Source organism: Lemur catta, chromosome 4 (genome assembly GCF_020740605.2).
Source record: "Lemur catta isolate mLemCat1 chromosome 4, mLemCat1.pri, whole genome shotgun sequence".
NCBI classification, from domain to species: Eukaryota; Metazoa; Chordata; class Mammalia; order Primates; family Lemuridae; genus Lemur; species Lemur catta.
The window spans coordinates 697,203-721,595 of record NC_059131.1 but is presented as its reverse complement, the minus strand read 5'-3'; the positions used below and the strand labels follow the sequence as shown (position 1 = coordinate 721,595).

The window sequence follows — 24,393 nt, the reverse complement described above, 5'->3', positions numbered from 1 at the left end:
GCTTGGGGGACGCCCTCTCAGGCGTGGCCCAGGTGCCGTCTCTCTGGGACACACAGTGCAGGGGAGCTGCCGTCTCCCCCACTGTGATCGGGGGTCCATCCTTGGCGCTGGGCTCTGTCCTCGGCAGGGAGCGAGGTGCCCGGAGAGTGTGTCCCTCTGGGCTGCACTGGGAGAGTCGATCGCATCTCCTTCCGTCTCCAGGCCTGGGGGGTCTGAGCGCAGCCACTGACGCCTCCACTCGCGAGGTCCTGACCCCTCCCCCCGACACACACCGGGGAAAAAGAGCGGCCTCCGTGGTCTCCTCCCGCTGTCACCACTCCTCTGTGTCGCTGCAGGACGGGGTTCAGGTGACAGAGAGCGGGAAGTTTCACATCAGCCCCGAAGGATTCCTCACCATCAACGACGTGGGCACCGCGGACGCCGGCCGCTACGAGTGCGTGGCCCGGAACACCATCGGGTCGGCCTCGGTGAGCGTGGTGCTCGGCGTGAACGGTAAGAGCTGCACTCTCGCCACCCCACAGAGGCTCTGCCCGCACCGGCCCGCCGTGGCCCCGGCTCCAGTGTTGGGGGCTGCAGGCTTCCCCGCGTGGTGTCGTGTGTGTGTGTGTGTGTGTGTGTGTGTGTGTGCACACGTGTGTGTGATGTAGGATGTGTGTGTGATATGTGTGTGTGGTGTATAGAGTGTGTGTGTGTGTGGTGTGTAGTGTGTGTGGTGTATAGTGTGTGTATGTAGTGTGTAGTATGTGTTTCATGTGTGTGTGTTTAGTGTGTGTGGTGTGTGGTATGTGTGTGCAGTCTATAGTGTGTGTGGTGTATAGTGTGTATATGTGTAGTGTATAGTGTGTATGTGTGGTGCATAGTGTGTGTGGTATGTAGTGTGTGTGTGCAGTGTAGTGTGTGGTGTATAGTGTGTGTGGTATGTGTGTGGTGTGTAGTGTGTATGGGGTATAGTGTGTGTGTAGTGTGTGTGTGTGGTGTGTAGTGTATGCGTGGTGTATAGCGTGTGTGTGTGTGGTGTATAGAGTGTGTGTGTAGTGTGTGTATGTGGTGTGTAGTGTATGTGTGGTGTATAGTGTGTGTGTGTTGTATAGCGTGTGTGAGTGTGGTGTGAGGAGGTGGCAGCCCCCTGTATGGATGTGCTCCTGGCAGTGGGACCCAGACTGGGATCCTGGAAGCCACATCTTTGAGGAGGGGCAGGTTTGGGGTGGGCGTGGCCAGGGTGGGCATGGCCGGGGTGGGCGTGGCCGGGTGGGGAGACACAGAATCTGCCGGGATTGAAGCAACTCCGCTGACATCTCTGTCCACCGAGCGGCACCCAGGGTGGGCACAGCTGTCCCACATGCTGTCACGGTGGTGTGAGAACTTCCATGTCTCATGCTGTTTACTAGGGACCACATAATTTCAAATAGTAGAACATCTGTAATTTCCATACTGTTTGAAAACAACTTCTAATAGAATTTGTGATCAAATAATTTAGAAATAACATTTGTAGAAAAGTTTGCCTGACGTCTAAGTGATGCAGCGTCTAGACGTTGCTTTATGAGAACTTGTGGAGTAGTTTTTCCTGGTAATGTGCATTTCGTGTCTCCTAGTTCCTGACGTCAGTCGAAACGGGGACCCGTTCGTAGCCACGTCCATCGTGGAAGCGATCGCCACTGTCGACAGAGCCATCAACTCCACCCGCACGCACCTGTTTGACAGGTATCGTGGGGACGTGAACGTGGCGCTGACCGGGTCACTGGGCATGGTCAGGGAGCCTGAGGGGTGCGGTTCTAGCTACTGACTTTGACCTGCTTCATCTGATGACAAAAACCTAATTTCTCACTTTCCTGGGGGCTGAGGTGACAGAAGGACACATGCTTTTCTAATAGAATCTGAACCATGATTCGCAACCAAAGCAGTGTTACAAAATTTCAACTCATTGTTTCGCTTGTTACTAAATGATTGGGCAGAAACAAAGTATCTCAAAGGTCGCGAGTGTATCTGTGCGCGTTGCCAACTCCAAAGCAGCTTCTCTGCACCTCGCTGAAATGCAGATCTATGATTCTCTCTGTTGACTGAATTAATGCTTTGTTTTTAGTGTCTTCTGGTTTTTGTTTGTTTGTTTTGTTTTGTTGCCTCCTACGTGGGATGAGCAAGGTATAGTACATCACTTTGTAGCACGTAGCTATAGAAATATTAATAGCAACAATTACATTTTTGGATACTGGTGATTTTATCCTTAGCAATTCCTTTCTTTCTTCCTCTTCTCTCTCCACACTGCTGCCAGCCGTCCCCGCACTCCAAACGACCTGCTGGCCTTATTCCGGTACCCGAGGGACCCGTACACGGTGGAGCAGGCGCGGGCAGGGGAGATATTCGAGCGGACGTTGCAGCTTATTCAGGAGCACGTGCAGCACGGCCTGATGGTCGACCTCAACGGGACAAGTCAGTGCCTGCCCCGCCAGGCTGCCCCGAGGGAGGGGTTGGCACTTCCTGTCCACTGCGCCCAGGGCCTGGGAGATTGTGTGCTCAAACCTGGCTGCTCCTGAGCTCACAGGTCCCGTAGCCCTCACCTGGGGTCTGACAGGAAAATCCGGGGATGTGAGACCCCGTGGGCTGGTGGGGCCCCGCAGGTCCCCCCACAGCCCGCCCGGGTGCCCGGCAGGGAGAGTGTGGGCGTGTCCGGTGGGTCAGGTCCCCTGCTCTGCCCGCTGCAGGTTACCACTACAACGACCTGGTGTCCCCGCAGTACCTGCACCTCATCGCCAACCTGTCGGGCTGCACTGCCCACCGGCGCGTGAACAACTGCTCGGACATGTGCTTCCACCGGAAGTACCGGACGCACGACGGCACGTGCAACAACCTGCAGCACCCCATGTGGGGCGCCTCGCTCACCGCCTTTGAGCGCCTGCTGAAGGCCGTGTATGAGAACGGCTTCAACACGCCCCGCGGTGTCAACCCCCACCGGCTGTACCATGGGCACGCGCTCCCCGCGCCCCGCCTGGTATCCACCACCCTGATCGGCACAGAGACCGTCACGCCGGACGAGCAGTTCACGCACATGCTGATGCAGTGGGGCCAGTTCCTGGACCACGACCTGGACTCTACCGTGGTGGCCCTGAGCCAGGCGCGCTTCTCCGACGGGCAGCACTGCAGCTCCGCGTGCAGCAGCGACCCCCCCTGCTTCTCCGTCATGATCCCCCCCAACGACCCCCGCGCCCGCAGCGGGGCGCGCTGCATGTTCTTCGTGCGCTCCAGCCCCGTGTGCGGCAGCGGCATGACCTCGCTGCTCATGAACTCCGTGTACCCGCGGGAGCAGATCAACCAGCTCACGTCCTACATCGACGCGTCCAACGTGTACGGGAGCACGGACCACGAGGCGCGGGGCATCCGCGACCTGGCCAGCCAGCGCGGGCTGCTGCGGCAGGGCATCGTGCAGCGGTCGGGGAAGCCGCTGCTCCCCTTCGCGGCGGGGCTGCCCACCGAGTGCATGCGGGACGAGAGCGAGAGCCCCATCCCCTGCTTCCTGGCCGGGGACCACCGCGCCAACGAGCAGCTGGGGCTGACCAGCATGCACACGCTGTGGTTCCGGGAGCACAACCGCATCGCCGCGGAGCTGCTGGCGCTGAACCCGCACTGGGACGGGGACACCATCTACCACGAGACGCGCAAGGTCGTGGGCGCGGAGATCCAGCACATCACCTACCAGCACTGGCTGCCCACGGTCCTGGGCGAGGTGGGCATGAAGATGCTGGGCGAGTACCGCGGCTACGACCCGGGCGTCAACGCCGGCATCTTCAACGCCTTCGCCACCGCGGCCTTCAGGTTCGGCCACACGCTGGTCAACCCCGTGCTGCACCGGCTGGACGAGCACTTCCGGCCCGTCGCGCAGGGCCCGCTCCCCCTCCACAAAGCCTTCTTCTCCCCCTTCCGCATCGTGAACGAGGGCGGCATCGACCCGCTGCTGCGGGGGCTGTTCGGGGTGGCGGGGAAGATGCGGGTGCCCTCCCAGCTGCTGAACACGGAGCTCACGGAGCGGCTCTTCTCCATGGCCCATACGGTGGCGCTGGACCTGGCCGCCATCAACATCCAGCGCGGCCGGGACCACGGCATCCCGCCCTACCACGACTACAGGGTCTACTGCAACCTGTCGGCCGCGCACACCTTCGAGGACCTGAAGAACGAGATCAAAAACCCTGAGATCCGGGAGAAGCTGAAAAGGTGAGCGTGCGTGCGTGGCTCGCGTAGACCCGCGTCGTGGGTGTGCGTTGGTGCCTGTCTCCGTGTAGCGCTGTGCGTGTCGGGAAAGGAGGCAGACGAAGGCCCAGCTTGGGCGGGCTGCAGCCTCGTCCCCCGGCCTGGCGCCGTGTCCTGGAGGGAGGCCCTGCCCAGCTGCAGTGGGTTTTAGCACAGAGGTGGGCTGTGTCTCTGGCCGGGGACACCGGAGAGAGAAAGACACCAGGCCCGAGCCGGCCGGGGCTGCCGGGAGGAGGGTCCTGCTGTCCCCTCAGGAGCACAGGGCCGGGTGGAGCTTGGCCTTGGCAGAGGCCCCGGGGTCACCAGCCCTGCGGTCTGGCATTTTGTAGCCTCTTCCCACGCACCGTGTCACCCGAACCCAGGCCTCTGGGCCACAGCTGTGACATGTTCGGGGGCAGATCTCAATGGCCGCCCTGGTGGCACCTGGCACTGCCTGTACAGACACACAGTGAAGTTTCACAGGGGACGCAGAGGCCAAAGGGCGACCCGGGGCTCAGGTCTGGGTCGGCCTCAGGCTCCCTGACCCGCGGCCAGTCCCTTCCTGGACCCTCCACCACGGCCCGGTCACCAGGTAGATGTCGAAAGCTCTCCAAAGCGTAGATGTTCAGCGGCCCCCCCTTTTTCTAGTGGTCACATCTGTCCTTCGCCCCACAACCTCTTTGTTCATGTTACTCCTACCAATTTACTTGCCTTCAGGATTTAAGGAAATAAGAATAATTATTCATTGGCATTTTCCCACTATGGTCTTTCATGGTCTTTGGATTTATGAATTAAGTCTGCAGGTCATTGTGTATTTAAGACATATTCATTCCCATTTGAAAGAATTCTTTTTAAAAAAAAAAAATTTCTTTTTAAGACTCACTCCCCGCACTTTCTGGACTCTCCGGTTTGCTCTGAACACCGGACAGTGAAGCGGAGACGTGCCCTGTCACGGTCCCTGTGCCTGCCGAATAAAAATGACTTTTCACCTGTAACTTACTGCCGTTTGTGGATAGATGAACCTATGACCTGTCAAGTTCAGAATGTCTCAGTGTTCATTTAAATAATTGTATTAAGTCACTGGCACAAGGACATGCACATGTTCTCCACTGGTGCCATTTTGGTGACAGTTTTGCTTCATTAGGATTTATGGGAACTGTCTGTTTGTTCTGTGCTTAAATATCCTTCGTTGTTCTTGTGCACGGATGACGTTCCCAGGCCACTCTCTCTCTTCTGCCAAACTTATTTCCAAACAATTTGGTGCAGCCAGCGGTCCAGCTGGCGCTCCTGGTGGCCGGTGGACCCCAGCAGAGACCTGGAAGGTCACCCGCCCGCACTGAATCACTCAGTTGTTTGTTTTTCTGTCTCAGCCCATTACTGACTCAGAGGAAGTGAGACATGAGCAGGACAGTCAGACGAAGACACGAGCCCGCGGGGCTGGGAGGGGTTCTCGGGGATGGGCTGTTTCCAGCTGACCTCAGGGGAGCCCGGGGTCCCCCACACCACAGGCACCGGGGGAGCTTTGTGCCTCGCGGCAGCTGGGCTGCTGCAGGGCGTGGGGCGGCCTGGGCTGGCCCTGGCGCTGTCCCCAACCTCGCTGTGTCCAGGCAGTGATGCCCCTTCTGGGGAGACAGGTCCTGGGCTGGAGCAGAGGCTCACGCTCCATTCTCCCCCACGGTGCCCGAGGAGCGTGGCCAGGCGGCCGCAGCGCTGGGTCCCTCCTGGAGGGGGGCGGCCAGAACGGGAGGAGGGGCCCCCCGGGCTGGAGCGCTGCTTCCTCTGGGCAGAGGCCACGGCGACTCTGGGGGCCCCGCTGTGTGTGTCCCCAGCCACAGACCAGATGCCGCGAGGCACCTTCTGACCAAGCCCTGCTGCCCAGGGGACATCTTACAGTGGAGGCCTAGCGTGAAGGGCATTGAACTTAGAAGAAAACAGGCACAATTTGTCCTTTGAAAGACTAAGTGCTGGTTTAAGTGAAGTTGCATTTATCCTGCTTGTGGGACGAGTGGCCACCGAGGACGCAGCCACGTGCGTCTTGTTCACGGAGCAGCAGAGTCTGCCTGGACTGGGGGCTGCGTCCAGCGTCGCTGCCTTGAGCTTCGTGGGAAAAGGCAGCCAGGATTATAGAGCACAGTTTTTAAAAAATCTAGTTGGGCTTGAACAGCAGCTGAAACTAAGACATCGCCGGTTGCCTGGTAGAGTTCTTAGATAAGAGAGGTCTGTGGTGGAAGTTGTTGGTGCTTTGCTTGTAAGCGTAAATTTCCAAGGAACTGGAAGATGATGAAAGCGTTCCTTCTTAAACATTTGCATCTCAGTGTTTGCCTCATCTTTGCTTAGCAAATATTATTTTCTTTATGGCAAATATATTTCCAATATTTAGCAGAATCAACTTCTATTCTTTCAAAAATGTGTCTGTGGCTGTATATGGTTTATTGTTCCTGTAGTTACAAAAGGAGGGTTGGAGGGCAGACGCTGCTGTGAACTGTGGTGGACCCTGCATAGCAGGACAGGTGTGGTTTAAATTGGCTTCTGTGTGTTTCCCTGGCATTTCCACGGTTCCCATCATAGATAAATAAATGTGTGTGTTTTATGCACATTTGACAGAAAGTATTAAGTACAACGGGCAGATGCTTCAGAGAAAGAGAGGTGGGTTTCCCTGTTAGGTCACAGGGCAAATAGCGTGCAGTGGTGACCACGGAATCTCGAACGCGACCTTCGCCGTGCTGCGCCGGCCGCTGCAGCTCTGCCGGGGACAGTAACCTTCCCTCGTGCCTTTCCAGGCTGTACGGCTCCACGCTGAACATCGATCTGTTCCCGGCCCTCATGGTGGAAGACCTGGTGCCCGGCAGCCGGCTGGGGCCCACGCTGATGTGCCTGCTGAGCACGCAGTTCCGGCGCCTCCGGGACGGGGACAGGTGAGCGCGGCCCCCCCAGCGCAGTCCCCTCCCAGACTCAGCCGTGCGGACCCGGGAGGACGGGCCGTCCTTGCTGAGGATGAGGAAGGCTCAAGCCTCGTGTTGTTTGGGGACAGCGGCCTCAGGCGGCCGTCACCGCAGCCTCAGAACGTAGCCGCCCCAGTTCAGAGCCGCGTCACGTCCCTCCTCTCGCGAGAGTATTTCTGCTCCTGGAAACTGGCCCACGGTCCCCACAGCGAAGCCACGGGGACGTCGGAGGAGACGGGGCCTCCGGCAGGGTTTGGGTTCGTTCTCAGCAGCCTGACCGCGTCGGCTTGGTGTGCGGGAACGCGGTCCCCGCCTGTGCCGACCGACGCAGCAGACAGCCGCCTGCCGTGACAGTTTTTTTTGATAGGTGCCCTCTTTGTCACTGGTGAGAAGAGCTGGCACTTCCCTCTTGTCTCAGATGCTTTGCTTTTGTCCTTGTGTCTGAGCAGGCCGAGTGAGCAGGGTCTGAGTCCGTGTCTCGGGGACAACGGAAGTGAAACCGGCAGCTTCCGCGCTGTTGGGGGCTGGAGACGCGTGTGTGACCCCCGGCCCCACGCTGACCCCCAGCCCCCCCGCGCTGACCCTGGCTGTTTCGGGATCCAGGTTGTGGTACGAGAACCCGGGCGTGTTCTCCCCCGCCCAGCTGACCCAGATCAAGCAGACGTCCCTGGCCAGGATCCTGTGTGACAACTCGGATAACATCACGCGTGTGCAGCGGGACGTGTTCCGGGTGGCGGAGTTCCCCCACGGCTACGGCGACTGCAGCGAGGTGCCCCGCGTGGACCTCAGGGTGTGGCAGGACTGCTGCGAAGGTGCGTGCAGGGCCCACCTCCCCTGTGCCCCGTCCCTGCCTCCCCCGCGCCCCGTCCCCGCCTCCCCCGCGCCCTGTCCCCGCCTCCCCCCCCCGCCCCGTCCCCGCCTCCCCCACGCCCCGTCTGCGCCGTGGTGTGGGTGGGGGCTGCGTGCAAGCTCGGTCCCTTACCGTGTCCCCGACACGGAGACAGGGAAGAAAACACTCAGCTCTAGAGAATTTGTTAAATTATGGTGTGTCCGTGCTGAGGTGTGCTGTGGAGCCAGAATGTGAATAAGTAAGTCACGGTTTAGAGGAATTCGCAGCGACATGCGGTAATACTCCTGCCGCCTGAAATACCGTGTAAAAGGAGCGGACACGGCTTTGACAAGCGTCCTCTTTGAAACCTGGTGTGTGTCCAGATGCCAGAACCAGTGTGTCAGCCTGTGTGTCGCAGCCAGAGAGAGGCTGAAAACCAGCCTGTGAGAGAGGCATTCCAAGTACCTCAGAGCTCTTTAAAAGTCATGCTGAGTGTGGTAAATGTCTGTGACAACTTACGTGGTCAGACAGGACTTAGGGACCATCTCATGTGGAAGTGACAAGTGCCCGCAGCTGTGAGGTGGTCTCGCCCTCGGGGTGGGAAGCCCGTGGCAGGGGCTCCCCGATGCCCACCCGTCGGCCAAGTGTGTCCTGGAGTGCAGGGCGGTCTTGCCCACAGAGCCGCTGTCAGCCACCACCGTCCTCGTGGCCGCGCTGCTGTTTGCATTCCCAGATCCCACTCTGGGTTAACCTCAACTTCCATTTTGTAATTTGAATGTGATTTTGGCTTTATTCAAACTGTGATCAGAGCCCCGTAGAAGAAGACGAAGCTGGGGCATGTTTAGAACCCGTGGTGTAGCGTGTGCTGTGTGGGGAGGAAAGCCGGGCGGACAGACGCGCCCGGCGCTCGGAGCCTGGCGGCCGTGGCTGCTCTGTCGTCTCCAAGAGACACACAAAGTTCAGAAACTCCAGCTGTTCTCTGTCCCACCCCGTTTTCCCCGAAGTAATAGTTTTGGTCAGGATGTTAGTTTGCTAAGTGTTGGAATCTGCATTTTTAATAGAGCTGGTTTTTAACAGATAGAATGTGTGTGTGTGAGCACGTGGGGTGTGTATGTGGGGTGTGGGGGGGTGTATGTGGGGGGTGGGGGGGGTGTATGTGTGGGGTGTGGGGGGGTGTGGGGGCAGTGTATGTGGGGTGTGGGGGGGTGTATGTGGGGTGGGGAGGTGTGTGTGGGGTGGGGAGGTGTGTGTGGGGTGTGTATTTGGTGTGTGGGGGGTGTGGGGGGGTGTGTGTGGGGTGGGGAGGTGTGTGGGGGGTGTGTATGTGGGGGGTGTATGTGGGGTGTGGGGGGTGTGTATGTGGGGTGTGTGGGGGGTGTGTATGTGGGGTGGGGGGGTGTGTGTGGGGTGTGGGGTGGGGTGGGGTGTGTGGTCTGATTTTATGTTTCCTCCTCGTTGTCCCTACCCTGTATTTATGTAGGAGAATTCACATACAAAATGGAATTGTGCTTGCTACATACCCAATTTTCCAAGTCGTTTACATTCTTATTACCACCTCTGTTGGAAACCTGTATCTGCTTTTGTTCTGTTTTGTTTTTGTTTTATATTTTCACTGGTTTGTGAAGTTCAGAGTGTGTTTCTACAAGTATGGCAGGAAATTCATTCTGTTTGCAGAAATTTGTTCTCTTGAACTCACTGGGGAGAGCCAGTTGTTACTCTCAGACACAGAAGCTCCGTGTTCCGGCCGTGTGCCGTGCCGTGGCGTGGTGTGGCGTGGTGTGGCGGGGGTGGGAGGACGCCGGAGCCCGGAGGTTGAGGCTGCAGGGAGCTGTGGCCCCGCCCTGCACTCCAGCCAGACCCTGTCTCTAAAACAAACGCACAAACAAACCAAAAACTGCATTTTCTGATAGCTTTACCAGGCTCCATATAGCTGCTTAAGAAGGAGTAGAGCCTGATTTTTTGTTCTTTCGCTCAGAAAATCCAAGGTGCTTGGACAGACTTTGAAGCCAGTCCCTGCAGCGTCACGATGTCACAAGCTACCACCTCTCTTGGGTCGGCTGCTGGGGACACTCAGCTGCTGGAAGCAGTCGCTGATCTGGTTTCTTCCCTCGTAAAGCCGCGGGCGTGGCCCTGAGCTGACGAGCTTGGAGGATGCTCTTACCTGTTTCCGTTTTGGCCCCATAGCCATATCCAAGCTTATTAATATAGCAGAAAAATAACAAAAAAGAGAATTGAGGCTTGACAGAACCAAGTGTCCATTGCTATTACTTTTCAATTCAACTTTTAAAAAAGATATTTAAAGCAAACTTCCTCAGGTTGTGCCTTGTAATCATTTCTGTATATTTAAAAATTCATATATGATACCTGCACACATAGGAAACCTGAGAAGCAGCTCCTGGGTAAATGCAGTTTATTTTTCTTTTGAACAGAGCCATGAACTTCTTTGTGGGATTAATCATTTGTAAGGAAGAACACACACACACACACACACACACACACCCGAATATGTGTGCTCACATGTGCACGGGAGGCCCACACACACATGCGTGTGCACGCAGATACACAGACTCAATTTTGAGATCATTGCAATAATCACTGAAAGGTTACAGAAAACTTGTACTTCGCCTGCATACACCAGTTATTAACATTTTGCTACATGTGACTGTTTATGCAAGCATGAGTATATGTACATGTGCACACGTGCACATGTGTGTAGATGTGCATACAATGCATGTGTGACAGGATGCCCTAATTTCAACCAGGATTAGAGCCGCCAACAGCTGACCTGCCCTCTGTGCTCTCCTGTTAGACTGCAGGACCCGGGGACAGTTCAATGTGTTTTCGTACCATTTGCGAGGCCGACGGTCTCTTGAATTCAGCTACCAGGAGGACAAGCCCACCAGGAAGACCCGACCGCGGAAGACACTGAGGTAGGGTCGTCTCTGAGGGCGAGACCGTGTGGGAGGGGCCCGTGCTGTGGGACCCGGGGCAGGACCACAGGGCGGGGACGTCTGGGACGCGGGGAGGTGGGGGGGTGGGACGTCCTGCTCAGAGCACTCGCCCCTGGGATGCCCCGCTCCGGAGACAGTGGTGTGAACGTGGGTAAACCGAGTCCACTGCTAACCCGCCGGGGTTATATGTCGCCCGCTCCCCCTCTGGCAGTGCTGGGAAACACGGCACACGTCTCGGCAACGCCACCTCCGCCTTCAGCGAGCACGCGAAGGGACCGGGGACAAATGACTTCAGAGAGTTTGTCCTGGAGATGCAGAAGACCATCACGGACCTCAGAAGACAGGTGAGGGCCGGCCGGCGTCCCTCCCTCCCGCCACACACGTCCCGGCTGCAGGTGCGGCCGGCACTGGGCCCTGGGAAGGCCGTGCCTGCACGCCGGGCTCCTCCCTGGAACTTGCCGTGGCCGGGCCACGTGGCGCTGTGGTCCTGGGGCTTCCCCAGGGGACACCTGGGCAGGGGGTTCTCAGTGTCGCCAGCGAGGGGCTGCTGCTGGGCGCCAGACAGGACGTGGCCGGAACTTGGGGGGCAGGGCGGGGGGGGGGGTGGGAGTTGCCGAGGACTCACACCCGTCCAGGGAGGGGTCGGAGGTGAGTTGAGGTCCTTCCTCGTGCGCCCAGTCGGGTCTCGGGGGTGAGGAAGGCCCTGGCGCCTGCTGCAGGGATTTCCAAGCTGGCTCTTTGCCGAGCTCTGCAGGGGCTTTGCAGAAGAGGAACTCCCTGCTCGCGGTCCCTTCCGTGGAACCACCCAGCTCCGCGCTGCCCTGGAGGGACAGACAAACCCGGCCGACCCTCGGGGCTGTGGGTGTCCAGGGAACCTGGGGGTCAGTCAGGGCAGACGTCCCGACTGGTGACCCTGGACAGTCTGATGGCCTGTGGGGGCCTTGGGGACAGCCGAGCACAGGCAAGAGTGGCACTGGGTGCCCACCCGTGCCCGCCTCCTGATTCCACCCACGGACGGGCAGGTGCCCGGGCGGCAGTGCTGGGGCTGGGACATGAGGAGCATCCGCTGTGACCCTGCAGCCGCTGCAGCTCAGGAGGCCGCGTGCAGCCGTGGTCATTGTCCCCACCGCGGGTGACCGCTCGTGAGCTGCACGTGTGTGTTCATCCCACGGCCTCAAGGGCTCACGTGGGCAGAGGTGGCACCGCTGGGCAGCCCGGCGGGGGACAGACGGGCCTGGCTGGTGCTCCCTGGCCCCCCTGCTCCAGGCGCCTCGGGGATCCTTCCTCTTCCTCTTCATGGTTTCAAGTAGAAAGTTCTAAGATTTGGTAATTGAAATCCGGTTTGCTAACCGGGGACTCCTGGGGAAAGATGGTTTGTTTTCCTCCAGCCGCAGGGCCGCACCGCCAGAGGACAAGGGGGCTTTGAGCTGCCTGGCGCTGCTCAGCCGGGGGCTCCGGGCTCGGTGGGCCGGGGCTGCGTGTTTAGGCTGCGATCAAAGACATTTTAGTTGAAGGGAAACGTTTGAGGTTTAAGTTATTTGTGGCCATTTTCGTCCCTCAGAGCAGATGCCTTACCTGCAGCCGACAGGTTTGATGAGAAGGTTTATTGGAAGAACTGAGACATGCGTGTCAGCGACTACATCCGCTCCAGGTCCCGCTAGCAGTTAGTTTAGGTTCGGTTGCCAGGGTCAGAGAACCCAGCATGAGGGTGGTCCCAGGGAGGTCCCAGTTCACTTTCTCTCAGGTGAGTGTGGCGGTGGCAGGTCCAGGCTGCTGGGTCCTCCACAGCTCAGGGCCCAGGTGCCAGCAGCTGCTCTCCGGGGTGGCCTGTTTCTAAGGTCATCTCCTGCTCAGGGACTCCCGGTGACTGTCACCTTGTCCAAGCTCCCCCAGCAAAACACAGGCCAGGTGTGAGGAAGGTGACCCCTCTCCGAGGACTTGCCAGTGAGCAAGTCCGGCTCCTGCTACCGTGGTGAGGTCCCTGGCCACACCGGGCACACCTGGACTTGGGAAGGTGGTCTCTACTCTGGGGGCCTTGCTCCCACTTAAAAGCCAGGGGTTTTACTACCAGGCAAATAAGGAAGATCTGATACTGGGCCTTATCGGTCATACTCATTCCTCTGGAAATGTAAGTGCAGAATATTTTTGTCATCTGACTGATTCCCGCTCTCACGATTCTTTGCAAATTCCTTTGTTTCCACGGCGCTTCCGTGAGAGCTCAGCGGTGAGCCCGCTCGTCCTAGAGCTTCCGCCCAGCCGTCTCCTGTCCATAAGCAAACCTGAGATTCCACAGAAGTTCTCAGAAATACTCGTCTCAAACGTGGTTTATTTTAAGGCATCGTTTCAAACGAAGGAGCGTCTTTAACGCGGGAGCTGAGCTGCGACTCTGAACTGACCGTGAATGTTTTTCTGCAGATAAAGAAACTTGAATCTCGGCTCAGCGCCACGGAGTGCGTGGACGCCAGCGGGGAGCCTCGCGCCAACCACGCCAAGTGGAAGACGGACCCGTGCACCGTGTGCGAGTGCAGAGTGAGTGTGGCTTCGTCTCCACGCGCAGGTTCCACCCGGGACTCGGCCCGGGGCAGCATGTCGGGAGGCGGATGGCAAGGACAGTGGCCCAGTGTGGGGTCCCTTGGGAGAGGGCGTGACAGTGTCCTGGCTGGGCGGATTTGGGAAGGACAGGCCGGGGAGAGGACAGCCGTGTCCCTCCCACTCCACTCTGACCTGCTCCGGGGAGCGGGGGCTGTGCCCAGCCTGTGTCCCGGCACCCCCTGGGTTTGCAGCATCCGCAGGAGGGGTGAAACTGGGCGCACGGTCCAAGCAGGGCAGGGCAGGAGGGGACCCAGGGTGAGGCATGGTGTGTGCCGCCCCACGGCCACCCCAGAACTGACAGCACGTCTGTCCCCTCCAGGACGGGCAGGTCACCTGCTTCGTGGAAGCGTGCCAGCCTGCCGCCTGCCCAGCTCCCGTGAGAGTCGCAGGAGCCTGCTGCCCAGTCTGCTCACAGACAGCCACGGAGGACACGCCGTAGCCCGCCTGCTCCGCGGGGCCTGTCTGCCGAGCCGCGTCGGGGGCCCGTCGGTCGGGGACCGAGACGGCAGCTGCAGACCAAAGAGACACCAGAACCAAACCGTTTTACGACAACGTCCGGCCGGTGCTGTCACGGGTGTGGGGGGGCTGCTGGCCGGGGCACCCCTGGGTAGGGGCAGAGCGCGTGTGTCCTAACGTCACGTTAGGTTTCTCAGGTTTTTATTTAATTCTTTTAAGATGAGAAATTGGTGCTACTATTAAATTGCACAGTTAAATCGTTTAGGCTCCTAAATTGATTTCACCTGACAACACCATTTCTTTTTTCAAGAAAGCAGGTACTGCTAAAGTTCAGTGCCACCAGCCCTGATGCCTGCAGGTGTGTCCTCGCGGGTGGGGTGAGCCCAGAGCGGACAGGGCTCCCTCCCTAGGCGGGACGCCCCCCACAGAGCAGTTGCAGACCCTGCGACTTCCACGCATGACGGTGACATTGATAAGCCACAGTTAGAGACAGGTTTGTTTTCACGCATAGCTGCGTGCGCTGCCCAGCTGTGAACGGAATGTGGAAATCCTCCCCTCCCGCTGTCTGACGACACCAGGGGCCCAGCCGCGTGCGCTCACTCGGCCGTGGCTCTGGCTTTGTCCCCGTTCCGGAGGCTCCGGTCCTGGCCAGGGCTCCGGGAACAGCTGATTGATTCTCCCCGGGGGCGGGAGGAATTCCAGTGTCGGGAATTTTCTAACTTCAGGTGTGTGAGTGTGTTAAAAAAAAAAATAATCCCTGTACCTCATTTGTATTTTGAAAATGCACGACGTTTCATGAAAATTCACACATTTTTAAGGTATTAGATGGGACAGGAAACCATCTCCACTGTGCGAAAGCTCTTCCAGAAGTCAGTGACTGGCAACTGCTGTACCTCATGGACTCCCTCTTTTTAACCAATTGACCAAAACCTTCCACTTTATCCTAAATACGGAGTGATCTGTGTTGGGGGGACTGTCTCCCTGAACAGGGAGGCTCAGTCCAACACACCCTGACCTGGGTGCCCACCAGGTGCCAGGCACTGAGCTGGGGACACAGGGCGGCCCGGCCTCCTAGGGCCCCCGGTCCAGGTGGCGGAGGGGGAAGACTTGAGGTCACGGGAGGCTTCAGTACCAGGTGGCAGGTGTCCAGAGTTGGTGGCTTGATGTTGAGGCCAACTGGAGACAAGGTTCCGTGCGGTTCCTGCCACGGGGTGGGCACGGGCACGGGTCTGGTGTGATTCGCACACGACCCATTGTCACGAGCGTCCTTCCCACCGGCAGAGACCCCCGGCCCCTTCCTGCTGGAGACCCGTGTCTGCAGGGGTGTGGGCCGCCGTCCAGCCTGAAAATCTTCCCAGGGCTTCGTGGGTCTGATGCGTAAGAGTGGGCGTCTTGCCTGTGTGTCTTCATGTTACTAACTGACAGATTAACACGGCTGGTGCTCTGGCGTACAGGCATCTTTCGAAACGTCAAGTGTAGTGGTCAAATCTGGGGAGCGATTTCTGTAAAATAGCAAACGTACATGTTTGTGTGAAAGCTGGTGGTCACCTGAGTCACTCGGGTGTGCAGGCGGCAGCGGGTTCTCTGGGAGTGTTTTCTGTCCTGTAAGTGCCTTGGAGACGCAGGGTCACCTCACTGCCGAGGAGCACACGTTGCCACACGTGGCCGGGGCGGGTGTCCAGGGACGTGTCCCCGAGCTGAAGGGCGGGAGGCGGCTGTGACTTAGAAAGAAATCCTGTAACTCAAACTGAACCGTCTGCAGTCACCGGGTTGATGTCCGCGTCACCCAGCACAGTGGCCGCGCCGGCGTGAAGGCTCCTCGGCAGCCGCGGTCGGGGGTGGGGGGGCTGCTGTCACACGAAGCCAAATGCACATGTTTATTCACCTTTCTAACTGCTGCCGACAGCCAGATGCCTTTTCTACGATCATTATATTCATACTTTACCAAAGAAATGTTTGCACTGTGTAACGATGATGCCTGTCATTCAAATAAATGGGCCACATTTTCAAAAGGAGATCGGCTTGTTTTCTTTTAGCTTAAACTGATCACTGAAGCTAAAACTTGTTCTCCCGGCGAGGTGGGAGCGTGAGGAAGAAAGGGCTGGTCCCTGGGAAGAAGCCCAAGCGCCGTACTGGGCACTAAAGATTGTATGTGAAAAAGGTGAAAAAAGAAGAGCGTTGTTCCAAGCGGTCTGCCCGTTTCCGAGTAGCCAGGATCCTTTACCTGGACTGAGCTTTATTTTTTTTTTTAAATCTCGGGCAGGTGGGAGGTGAGCTCCTGGGGGAAACCTCTCGCGGCCACCCCGGCCCCCTGGAATCCTGTGGGTGGGCAGAGACGCGGCCCCGTGGGGAGGAGCGGGTGGTGCCAGCCGCCCCGCCCGGGGGTCCCAGAAGCAGGAGCGCAGATCCGGGGGTGGGTGGACACGGAAAGCCACTGTTCCCACCACGGATGTGAGCCACGTGTGGCCGGAAACAGGTCACTGCCTGTGCCGACGTCTGGTGCCCCGGGGCTCTGGGGGGGTGGGTGGGTGGGAGGGGCTGCCCCTCTGAAGGAAAACCGGGAAGGACTTGGCGTCTGATATTAGGTAAGAATTGGATATTAAGTTGGTAAAATTGCCAAGTCGCCAGAGGGTGTGCCTGAATGCTCCCGACCTGACCACGCTTCCGTGGTGGGAAGCTCACGCGAGGTCACACGCCTGGCACCGCCTGTCGCAGACATGTAAGAACTGGGTGGAGAGACTCCAGCAGCTCTTCTGTTTTCAGAGTGGCAAATGGAACGTTGACATTTCTCGTGCGACAGGAATAGATTTCTAGGCCACGTGGTCTTGAGTCCTTCAAGGTGGAGTGAGCTGTTCTGGGGGAGGCCCCGCCGGGCAGAGCAGCCGCACGTGGGCGAGTCGGCCCGACGCCGGCAGAAGCACAGGTGAGGGGGTGACCAGGGGCTACCTGCAGCTGCGCCTGCCGGGCCAGCCCCGCCCCGAGAGCAGCACCCCAGCTGCGCACACCTGTCTGGGCTCCTGGGCGTGGCAGGGAACCAGCGTGGTCTGCGCCTGGGCCGGGGAGCCCCCCTGTCGGCTCTGGGGGTGCACAGGGAGGGCAGGGGGTGCCCAGCCCTGAGGGGCCACAGTGCACTCTTGGCTGGAGCCGCCACTCTGCACAGGCGGCTGAGCCGCTTGCCGCCCTCAGCCGACAGCGGACGAAGCAGGCGCTTTCCTAGTCGGCAGTTCACACCGGGAAAAGCCAGGAACGAGAGCCAGACCCCGACTTCAGTCTAAGCAAAATGCATAATGTGAACCTGGCGAGAATTAATCGTTCGTATATTGCTTCAAGATATGTAGAATGTACAGAAATATCCCTATTGCTTTTTGTCTTCAGTGCTTAGCACCTGTTTCTGGCATGCAAAATATGTACGAAATGGCGTAAATCGAGGCAGGCCCGGGAGGTACCGTGGGTTCAGTTCCACACGGCCACAATGAGGCAAATATTCCAATAAATAGAGTCACAGTAATTTTTTGGTTTCCCTGTGCATACAAAAGTTATGTTTACAGAAGCTAGGTTTCCACTATCCTGTATTCTAATAAGTGTGCAGTAGCATTGTGTCTGCAAAAGACAACATACACACCTTAATTAACAATGCTTTATTGCTAAAACATGCCAGTGACCATCTGAGCCTTCAGCAGTTGTAGCCTTGCTGCGGGCACAGGGTCTCCCGGATGACGGTGCTGAGGGATCGGGGAGGGGGGGTTGCAGGCAGGTCCCAGATGGCGGTGCTGAGGGATCGGGGAGTTGGGGCTTGCAGGCCGGTCCCAGATGACGGTGCTGAGGGATCAGGGAGTTGGGGGTTGCAGGCCGGTCCCGGATGACAGTGCTGAGGGATCGGGGAGGGGGGGTGCAGGCCGGTCCCAGATGATGGTGCTGAGGGATCGGGGAGTTGGGGCTTGCAGGCCGGTCCCAGATGACGGTGCTGAGGGATCGGGGAGTTGGGGGTTGCAGGCCGGTCCCGGATGACAGTGCTGAGGGATCGGGGAGGGGGGGTGCAGGCCGGTCCCGGATAACGGTGCTGAGGGATCGGGGAGGGGGGGTGCAGGCCGGTCCCGGATGATGGTGCTGAGGGATCGGGGAGGGGGGTTGCAGGCTGGTCCCGGATAACGGTGCTGAGGGATCGGGGAGGGGGGGTGCAGGCCGGTCCCGGATGACGGTGCTGAGGGATCGGGGAGGGGGGTTGCAGGCCGGTCCCAGATGACGGTGCTGAGGGATCGGGGAGTTGGGGGTTGCAGGCCGGTCCCGGATGACGGTGCTGAGGGATCGGGGAGTTGGGGGTTGCAGGCCGGTCCCGGATGACGGTGCTGATGCTGACGGATCGGGGAAGGGGGGGGAGGTGCAGGCGGGGGCGGCTGCGGCAGTTTCTTAAAATAAGGCAACAGTGAAGCCGCCACATCGACTGACTCTTCCTTTCACAAAAGTTTTCTCCATAGCATGTGATGCTCTTTGACAGCTCTTCACCCACAGTAGAACTTACTTCAGCATGGGCGTCGTCCTCCAGAGCCTGCAGCTGCTCTGTCACCTAAGTTAATGTCACATTCTGGTCCTGTGTTGTCATAGCAACAGTGTTCTCAGCATCTTCCCCAGGAGCAGGTTCCATCTCAAGAAACCACTTTCTTTGCTCATCCGTAAGAAGCATCTCCTCATCCGTTCAGGTGTTATCCTGAGATGCAGCAATTCAGCCCCATCTTCAGGCTCCACGTCTAACTCCAGTTCTCCTGCTGTTTCCACCACGTCCACAGTGACTCTGCACTGACGGCGTGAACCCCTCAGAGTCACCCGTGAGGGTCGGAATCAGCTTCTTCCAGACTCATGTACATGCTGATTTTTTGTACTCCTCCCATGCATCATGAGTGTTCTCAGTGGCATCTGGAAGGCTGAATCCTTCCCAGAGGTTTTCAATTGACTTTGCCCAGATCCATCAGAGGAATCACTATCTGTGGCGGCTGTAGTCTTTCACAGTGTATTTCTCCAATAAAAGATTTGAAAGTCAAAATCACTCCTTGACCCACAGGCTGCAGAATGGGTGTTGTGTTTGCAGCCGTGAAAACAACATCAATCTCCTTGTACATCTTCACCAGAGCTCTGGGGTGACAGGTACATTGTCGGTGAGCAGTAATATTTTAAAAGGAATCTTTTTTATTCTGAGCAGTAGGTCTCAATAGGGGGCTTAAACTATTCAGTAGACCACACTGAACAGATGTGCTGTCACCCAGGCTTTGCTGTTCCATTTCTAGAGCACAGGCAGAGTAGATGTAGCATAATTTTTATGGGCCCTAGGATATTTGGACTTGTACATGAGCAGTGGCTTCAGCATAAAGTCACCAGCTGCACTAGCCCCTAACAAGAGAGTCAGCCTGTCCTTTGAAGCTCTGAAGCCAGGCACTGACTTCTCCTTTCTAGCTGTGACGGTCCTAGATGGCATCTTTGTCCAGTGGAAGCTGTTCCATCTGCACTGAACACCTGTTGTTGGTGCAGCCACCTTGTCAGTGATCTCGGCGGGATCTTCCGGGGAACTTGCTGCAGCTTCCGCATCAGCACCTGCTGCTGCACCTGGTGGTTTCTGCTGTGGAGACGGCTTCTTTCCTTACACCCCATGGACCAAGCCCTGCTGGTGTCGGACTTTCATCGGCAGCGTCCTCACCTCTCTCAGCCTTGGCAGAATTGAAGAGTCGGGGCCTCGCTCTGGACTAGGCTTTGGCTGAAGGGAGTGCTGTGCTGGGTTGACCTTCTGTCCAGGCCACTCACACTTTGTCCGCGTCAGCAGCACTTGGGCTGTTGTGCTTTCTCGTCGCTCGTGTGTTCGCTGGGGCAGCACTTTAGTCTCCTCCAGGAGCGTTTCCTTTGCATCCACAGCGTGGTGGCCGGTGCTGGAGGCTGAGCTTTCCGCCTGTCTTGGCTTTCAAAGCGCCTTCCTCGGCAGCTTAACCATTTCTAGCTTTTAGCAGGAGAGCCTGTTCCTTCCACTTGAACAGTTAAAGGCTGGTGTAGGGTTGTTAATTGTCTTACTTTGAATATTATTGTGTCTAAGATCAAAACGCCCAAGGAGGAGAGAGACGGTTCAATGACAGAACACACACAACACTGATCACTAAGTTCACCAGCTCGCGTGGGCTGGGTTCGTGGCACCCCAGAACAATTTGATCACAGATCACCATGACAGATACAAAAATAGTGAAAAAGTTTGAAATATTGCTAGAATAACCAGAATGGGACACAGAGATACAGAGTGAGCACATAGGGTTGGAAAATGGCACCGCTGGCCTTGCTCAACACAGGGTTGCCGCAAACCTCCAATTTGTAAAAGACGCAATGTCTGGAAAGTGCAAAACAGTGGAGCGCAGTAGAACGAGGTGTTTTTCTGCAGTTGTTCCTGGTTTGCCAAACAGTTCCCTGAACGCCCAGATGTTTCCTGGCAGAGTTTCAAGAGGTGTCTGATTTGCACAAACTGAGATTTGTCGAACAGTCTTTCTGGTTTTTTCGATCCTTCACTACCCACACCTGTAGCCATGACACTCACGGACTTGGAGGTGGGAGACAAGCGAGCAGAATGGAGTCCACTCACGACAGAGCTGCTGTCTGTGGGCTGCCACGTGCTGGAATTGCAGCCACGTCCCCAGCATGTGGCCAGCTGGAGTCTGGGCCTGAGTGGGTGTGAGGCTTATTCTGCAGTTGCAGGCGAGGAAGAGCTGTCCCAGAGGGCAGGGACGTCGCACAAGCGACCCAACGAGGTCAGCACTGGCCGGACAGCAGCCCAGCCCTCCGCACTCAGTGTGGCTGGCGCACTCAGCTCCCGCCCGGTGCTCCAGCTTCAGTGTGCTCACGCATGTCTGCACACCTCCTTGCGGGACCTCGCTCCTGCTGGCACCTCCGGTCACTGCTGCTAGGGGACCGCCATCCCCAAGTTGCCGTCAACATGCCAGCGTGCGTGACAAAGGCAGGAACAGTGAACTGTCGCTGCATTTGTGTTTATGGTCACAAATATCCTCAAACCCCAAACCCAGAGGCCTTGACGCTCACCTAGGATGTTTGAATTTGGAAGGTTCCAGAAGCCCCAGAAATGACTGCTTTTATGTTTGTGGGATTTGTTACAAATAACTCAGTCTCGGGCTGGATGAGTTGGGTCACGCCTGTGATCCCAGCACTCTGGGAGGCCCAGGCAGGAGGATGGCTGGAGGCCAGGAATTTGAGGCTGTAGTGAGCTGTGATGACGCCACTGCACTCTTCCCAGGGTGAGAGAGCGAGACTCTGTCTCAGAAAACAAACAAACCAAAAACCAACTCAGTCTCTATCTGCTATCACAGGGTCTGAGTTTTCTTGTGAAATAAATTAAATAACGTATGACATCATTGTTACAGGCCTTTTAAACCGCATCCCTCCCATCGTACGGCTTGTTTTCCTGCTCTTGGGTCTTCGGTGCACAAGCTCATCAGGGCCCGTCACGGATCTGCCGCATGAGTAACGTGCAGCTGTTTTTACAGGAAGTTCCTGGGAAACATTCCTGTTTATATTCTGTAAAAATTGCTGTGACAGAAATTAACTCAGGGAGCAGCTACTGGTCATCGTCCCTGTGGCTCAGCATGTGCGGGAACGGGACGGGAACAGGATGTTTGGTGCCGTGTCGGCCTGTGCTGGGGGCGGGGGTGCGGCTTTGGGCACCAGGTTGCCGGGAAGAGCCAAGTCTGGGTCGGCCAGGGGGTCGCTCGGCCCCGCTGCCTGCACCTCTGCCCCCCACGAGTCAGGAACCTCGATGCCCAAGACTCAAACCCACGTCTGACCCTGAGACCGGTTCCCTTCTCCTTTCACCACCCTCGGAGAAGCCGAACATCTGCATTTAGTTAAAACCGGTTCACTCCGTGCTTTGCCCAAAATATCTACAGAAATGCTTTGTTCATCCGATGCTCCTCGTGGGAAGGACAAAGGCAGGTACTTTGGGAATCTGAGCGCCTGAGTACGGTTTCCCACTTGTGCTCAAGCGCAATCCCCACTGCGATTCATCGGCTCCACGGCCTTTGCCAAGTCCCTTAACCTCTCCACGTCTTTTTCTTTTCATTTGTAAAACAGACACTTACACCGTGACCTTTTGGGTTGGCCGTACAGATAAGCTGAGATGTCTGTGCCAAAGTGCCGGCACAGACCCACGAGTTCAACGCTCAGCTGAGCACAGCCTTGGCCCTGGGCAGGTCTGGCCTGGAGACGCCGCCCCCTCATGTCCCATAGAAGCCCCTAAAAAACACGGTGTGTCCTGTGTTCGCGTAGATGGGGGAGGGGAGGGGCTGGATCGTGTGTTCACACAGATGGGGGGAGGGGCTGGGTCACCCCCCTTACTGCACACGCTGCCTGAATCTAAAGGCCACGGAGTCATGATGAGAAACTCCCCCATGTGACCCCCAACATCTTGAATTAGACCAGTGGCTGGCAGCCCCCGACCCACAGCGGCCAGGAACGTGTTTGCACGAGGCCGTGCCCCTGCACCAGCACCGGCCTTCCAGACCCCCTGTTGTCCCCGGCCCTCACTGTGTGGCTGGATCCCATGGTCAGGAACACACCTTTCCCGTTGTCGTGTGTACGTCCAGCCTGTCCGCTCCTGCCCTCGTCCTCGTCACTGAAACCTCCCTGCATCCCCCCAGGGCCCACCCCTCAGTGCGTGGCGACCCCTCTGTTGGGATGTGCGTGGTGTGAACGGGCGAGGCCGCGTCTGCTGTGCTCCCAGCCGAGCAGGAGTCACCCCCTCCCCCACCCCCACTCCCACTGGACCCCTATTTTTCCCCAGCTGGAGGACAGAGGCTGCGGGACAGGCACAACCCCCATCAGATCTCAACCTCCAGCAATGCTTAGCTTGTCTACACAGCGTTGCTCACCCCAATCTCCAGCGATGCTTAGCTTGTCTACACAGCGTTGCTCGCTCCCTGACTCCCCAAGGTGAGAGCCTTTGTCTTTGCCTGCAACAGCCAACCTAAAGACGTGAGATTCGGGTGAGCTCTGCCCCTACAAGGGAGGGAGGTGCAGCCCGTGCGGGGCCAAAGGCCGACAGCTCTGCAGTCTGCAAAGACAGCTGGGAGCCAGCTCCCCCGGACACTGTCCCGAGTCCTTGGTGTGGATCCGGTGGATAAAGATCTTGTCCTCGTGCAGAGGGAGCCAGAGTCTGGCCGGGGCATTTGTTCGTCCTGGGTGTGGTGCTGCCGCAGGCCTGGGCACAACAGCGGTGACCTCAGCCCAGCGACCAAGCCTAGGGCTTGTCCCAAGTCAGGAGTAATCATCCATAGAGTGGCCGCTTCCTGCCCTTGCTCTCCCGGCCCTGCCAGGAGCCAGGCTCTGTGCTGAGCTCACAGCGAGGGTCTTTTCCCGGTCGCCGGAGATTCAGGACCGGCAGCAGCAGGGCGAGGGTGGCCGAGCGCCCACCAGCCACGCCAGCACCCGCAGGCCACCTTCCTGTGTGGTCCCCCACCAGGTCCGCCGGCGTCACCACGTGGACAGGAAGCCTCTAGACGGCAATCAAAGCTCGCTGGACGAATGCCGCTCTTTGAGGATGGGGTCAGCGTCTCTTCACCGCTCTGTCCTCAGAGCTGGTGCCATCCCAGCCCAGATAGCGTATGTGGGGACATCAGGGGGCAGAACAGAAACGAGAAATGGGGGGCCGGTGACCCCGATACAACGCTGGGGGCGGGTGGGCATCGCCAAGTTGCAGTTTGTGTCCACATCCAGCCTGAGCCTCGAGTGTCACCGTGTGCCCCGCTGCGGCCATGCCAGGGTGCACAGAGGACATCCCACCTCAGTCCTGAACGGGACAGAAGGAAGGGACCCCAGGGGAACAGGTGACACCTGGCTGACTGCAGAATCAGCCACAATCATCTCTGCTCCTGCTGGACGCAGCGTGGCCTCATCCCCGCGTCCCGTGAGCTGCAGTCCCAGCTCCGGGGCGCAGCATGTGCAGTGGGAGGTGCGTGATCGGGCGCGAGAGCCCCGGGCGGGGAGCTGCCAGCCCTGCCTGTGGAGGTGCCAGGCTGGACCCGGGCCCTGCAGGCTGGGGAGTGAGGTCGGGTCACCAGGCTCCTTGGAGCTTCTGGGAGCTCGCGGCGGCTGAGGGTGCGGCTGGGTGTCCAGGGCTGGGGGCAGCAGGGCTCTCCGTGGGCAGACCTGGGGCGGGAGCTGAACCGAAGCCCCCAGGCCTGCGAGGGAGCGTTCTGGCTGAGAAATGAATGAGTTGTTTGAATACACTGGTTTTTAAGCCTAAAATTAGTGAATTAGTAAAACACACAATGCAATAAAACAACATGTGTCCATTGTACGAATCTGACAATTTGGTGTCCTGTGAGCATTTTCCACGGCCATTATCATTTTCAAATTAAGATATTTAATCTCT

The 24,393-nt window shown here is 57.9% G+C and overlaps 1 protein-coding gene across 2 annotated transcripts in view; it reads left to right on the top strand.

The window, feature by feature from the left end:
- PXDN (peroxidasin) overlaps positions 1 to 16,001 on the top strand; it is a 75,250-nt gene extending 59,249 nt beyond the window's left edge. For both annotated transcript variants that reach the window (XM_045548963.1, XM_045548962.1), the window contains 10 exons: positions 336 to 492; positions 1,593 to 1,701; positions 2,270 to 2,427; positions 2,700 to 4,203; positions 6,999 to 7,133; positions 7,764 to 7,972; positions 10,799 to 10,919; positions 11,152 to 11,284; positions 13,356 to 13,469; positions 13,852 to 16,001. In XM_045548963.1, coding sequence (XP_045404919.1) covers positions 336 to 492; positions 1,593 to 1,701; positions 2,270 to 2,427; positions 2,700 to 4,203; positions 6,999 to 7,133; positions 7,764 to 7,972; positions 10,799 to 10,919; positions 11,152 to 11,284; positions 13,356 to 13,469; positions 13,852 to 13,971 — 2,760 coding nt within the window. In that variant the 3' untranslated portion in view covers positions 13,972 to 16,001. The remainder of the gene's footprint in view (positions 1 to 335; positions 493 to 1,592; positions 1,702 to 2,269; positions 2,428 to 2,699; positions 4,204 to 6,998; positions 7,134 to 7,763; positions 7,973 to 10,798; positions 10,920 to 11,151; positions 11,285 to 13,355; positions 13,470 to 13,851) is intronic.
- Positions 16,002 to 24,393: the final 8,392 nt, after the last annotated feature.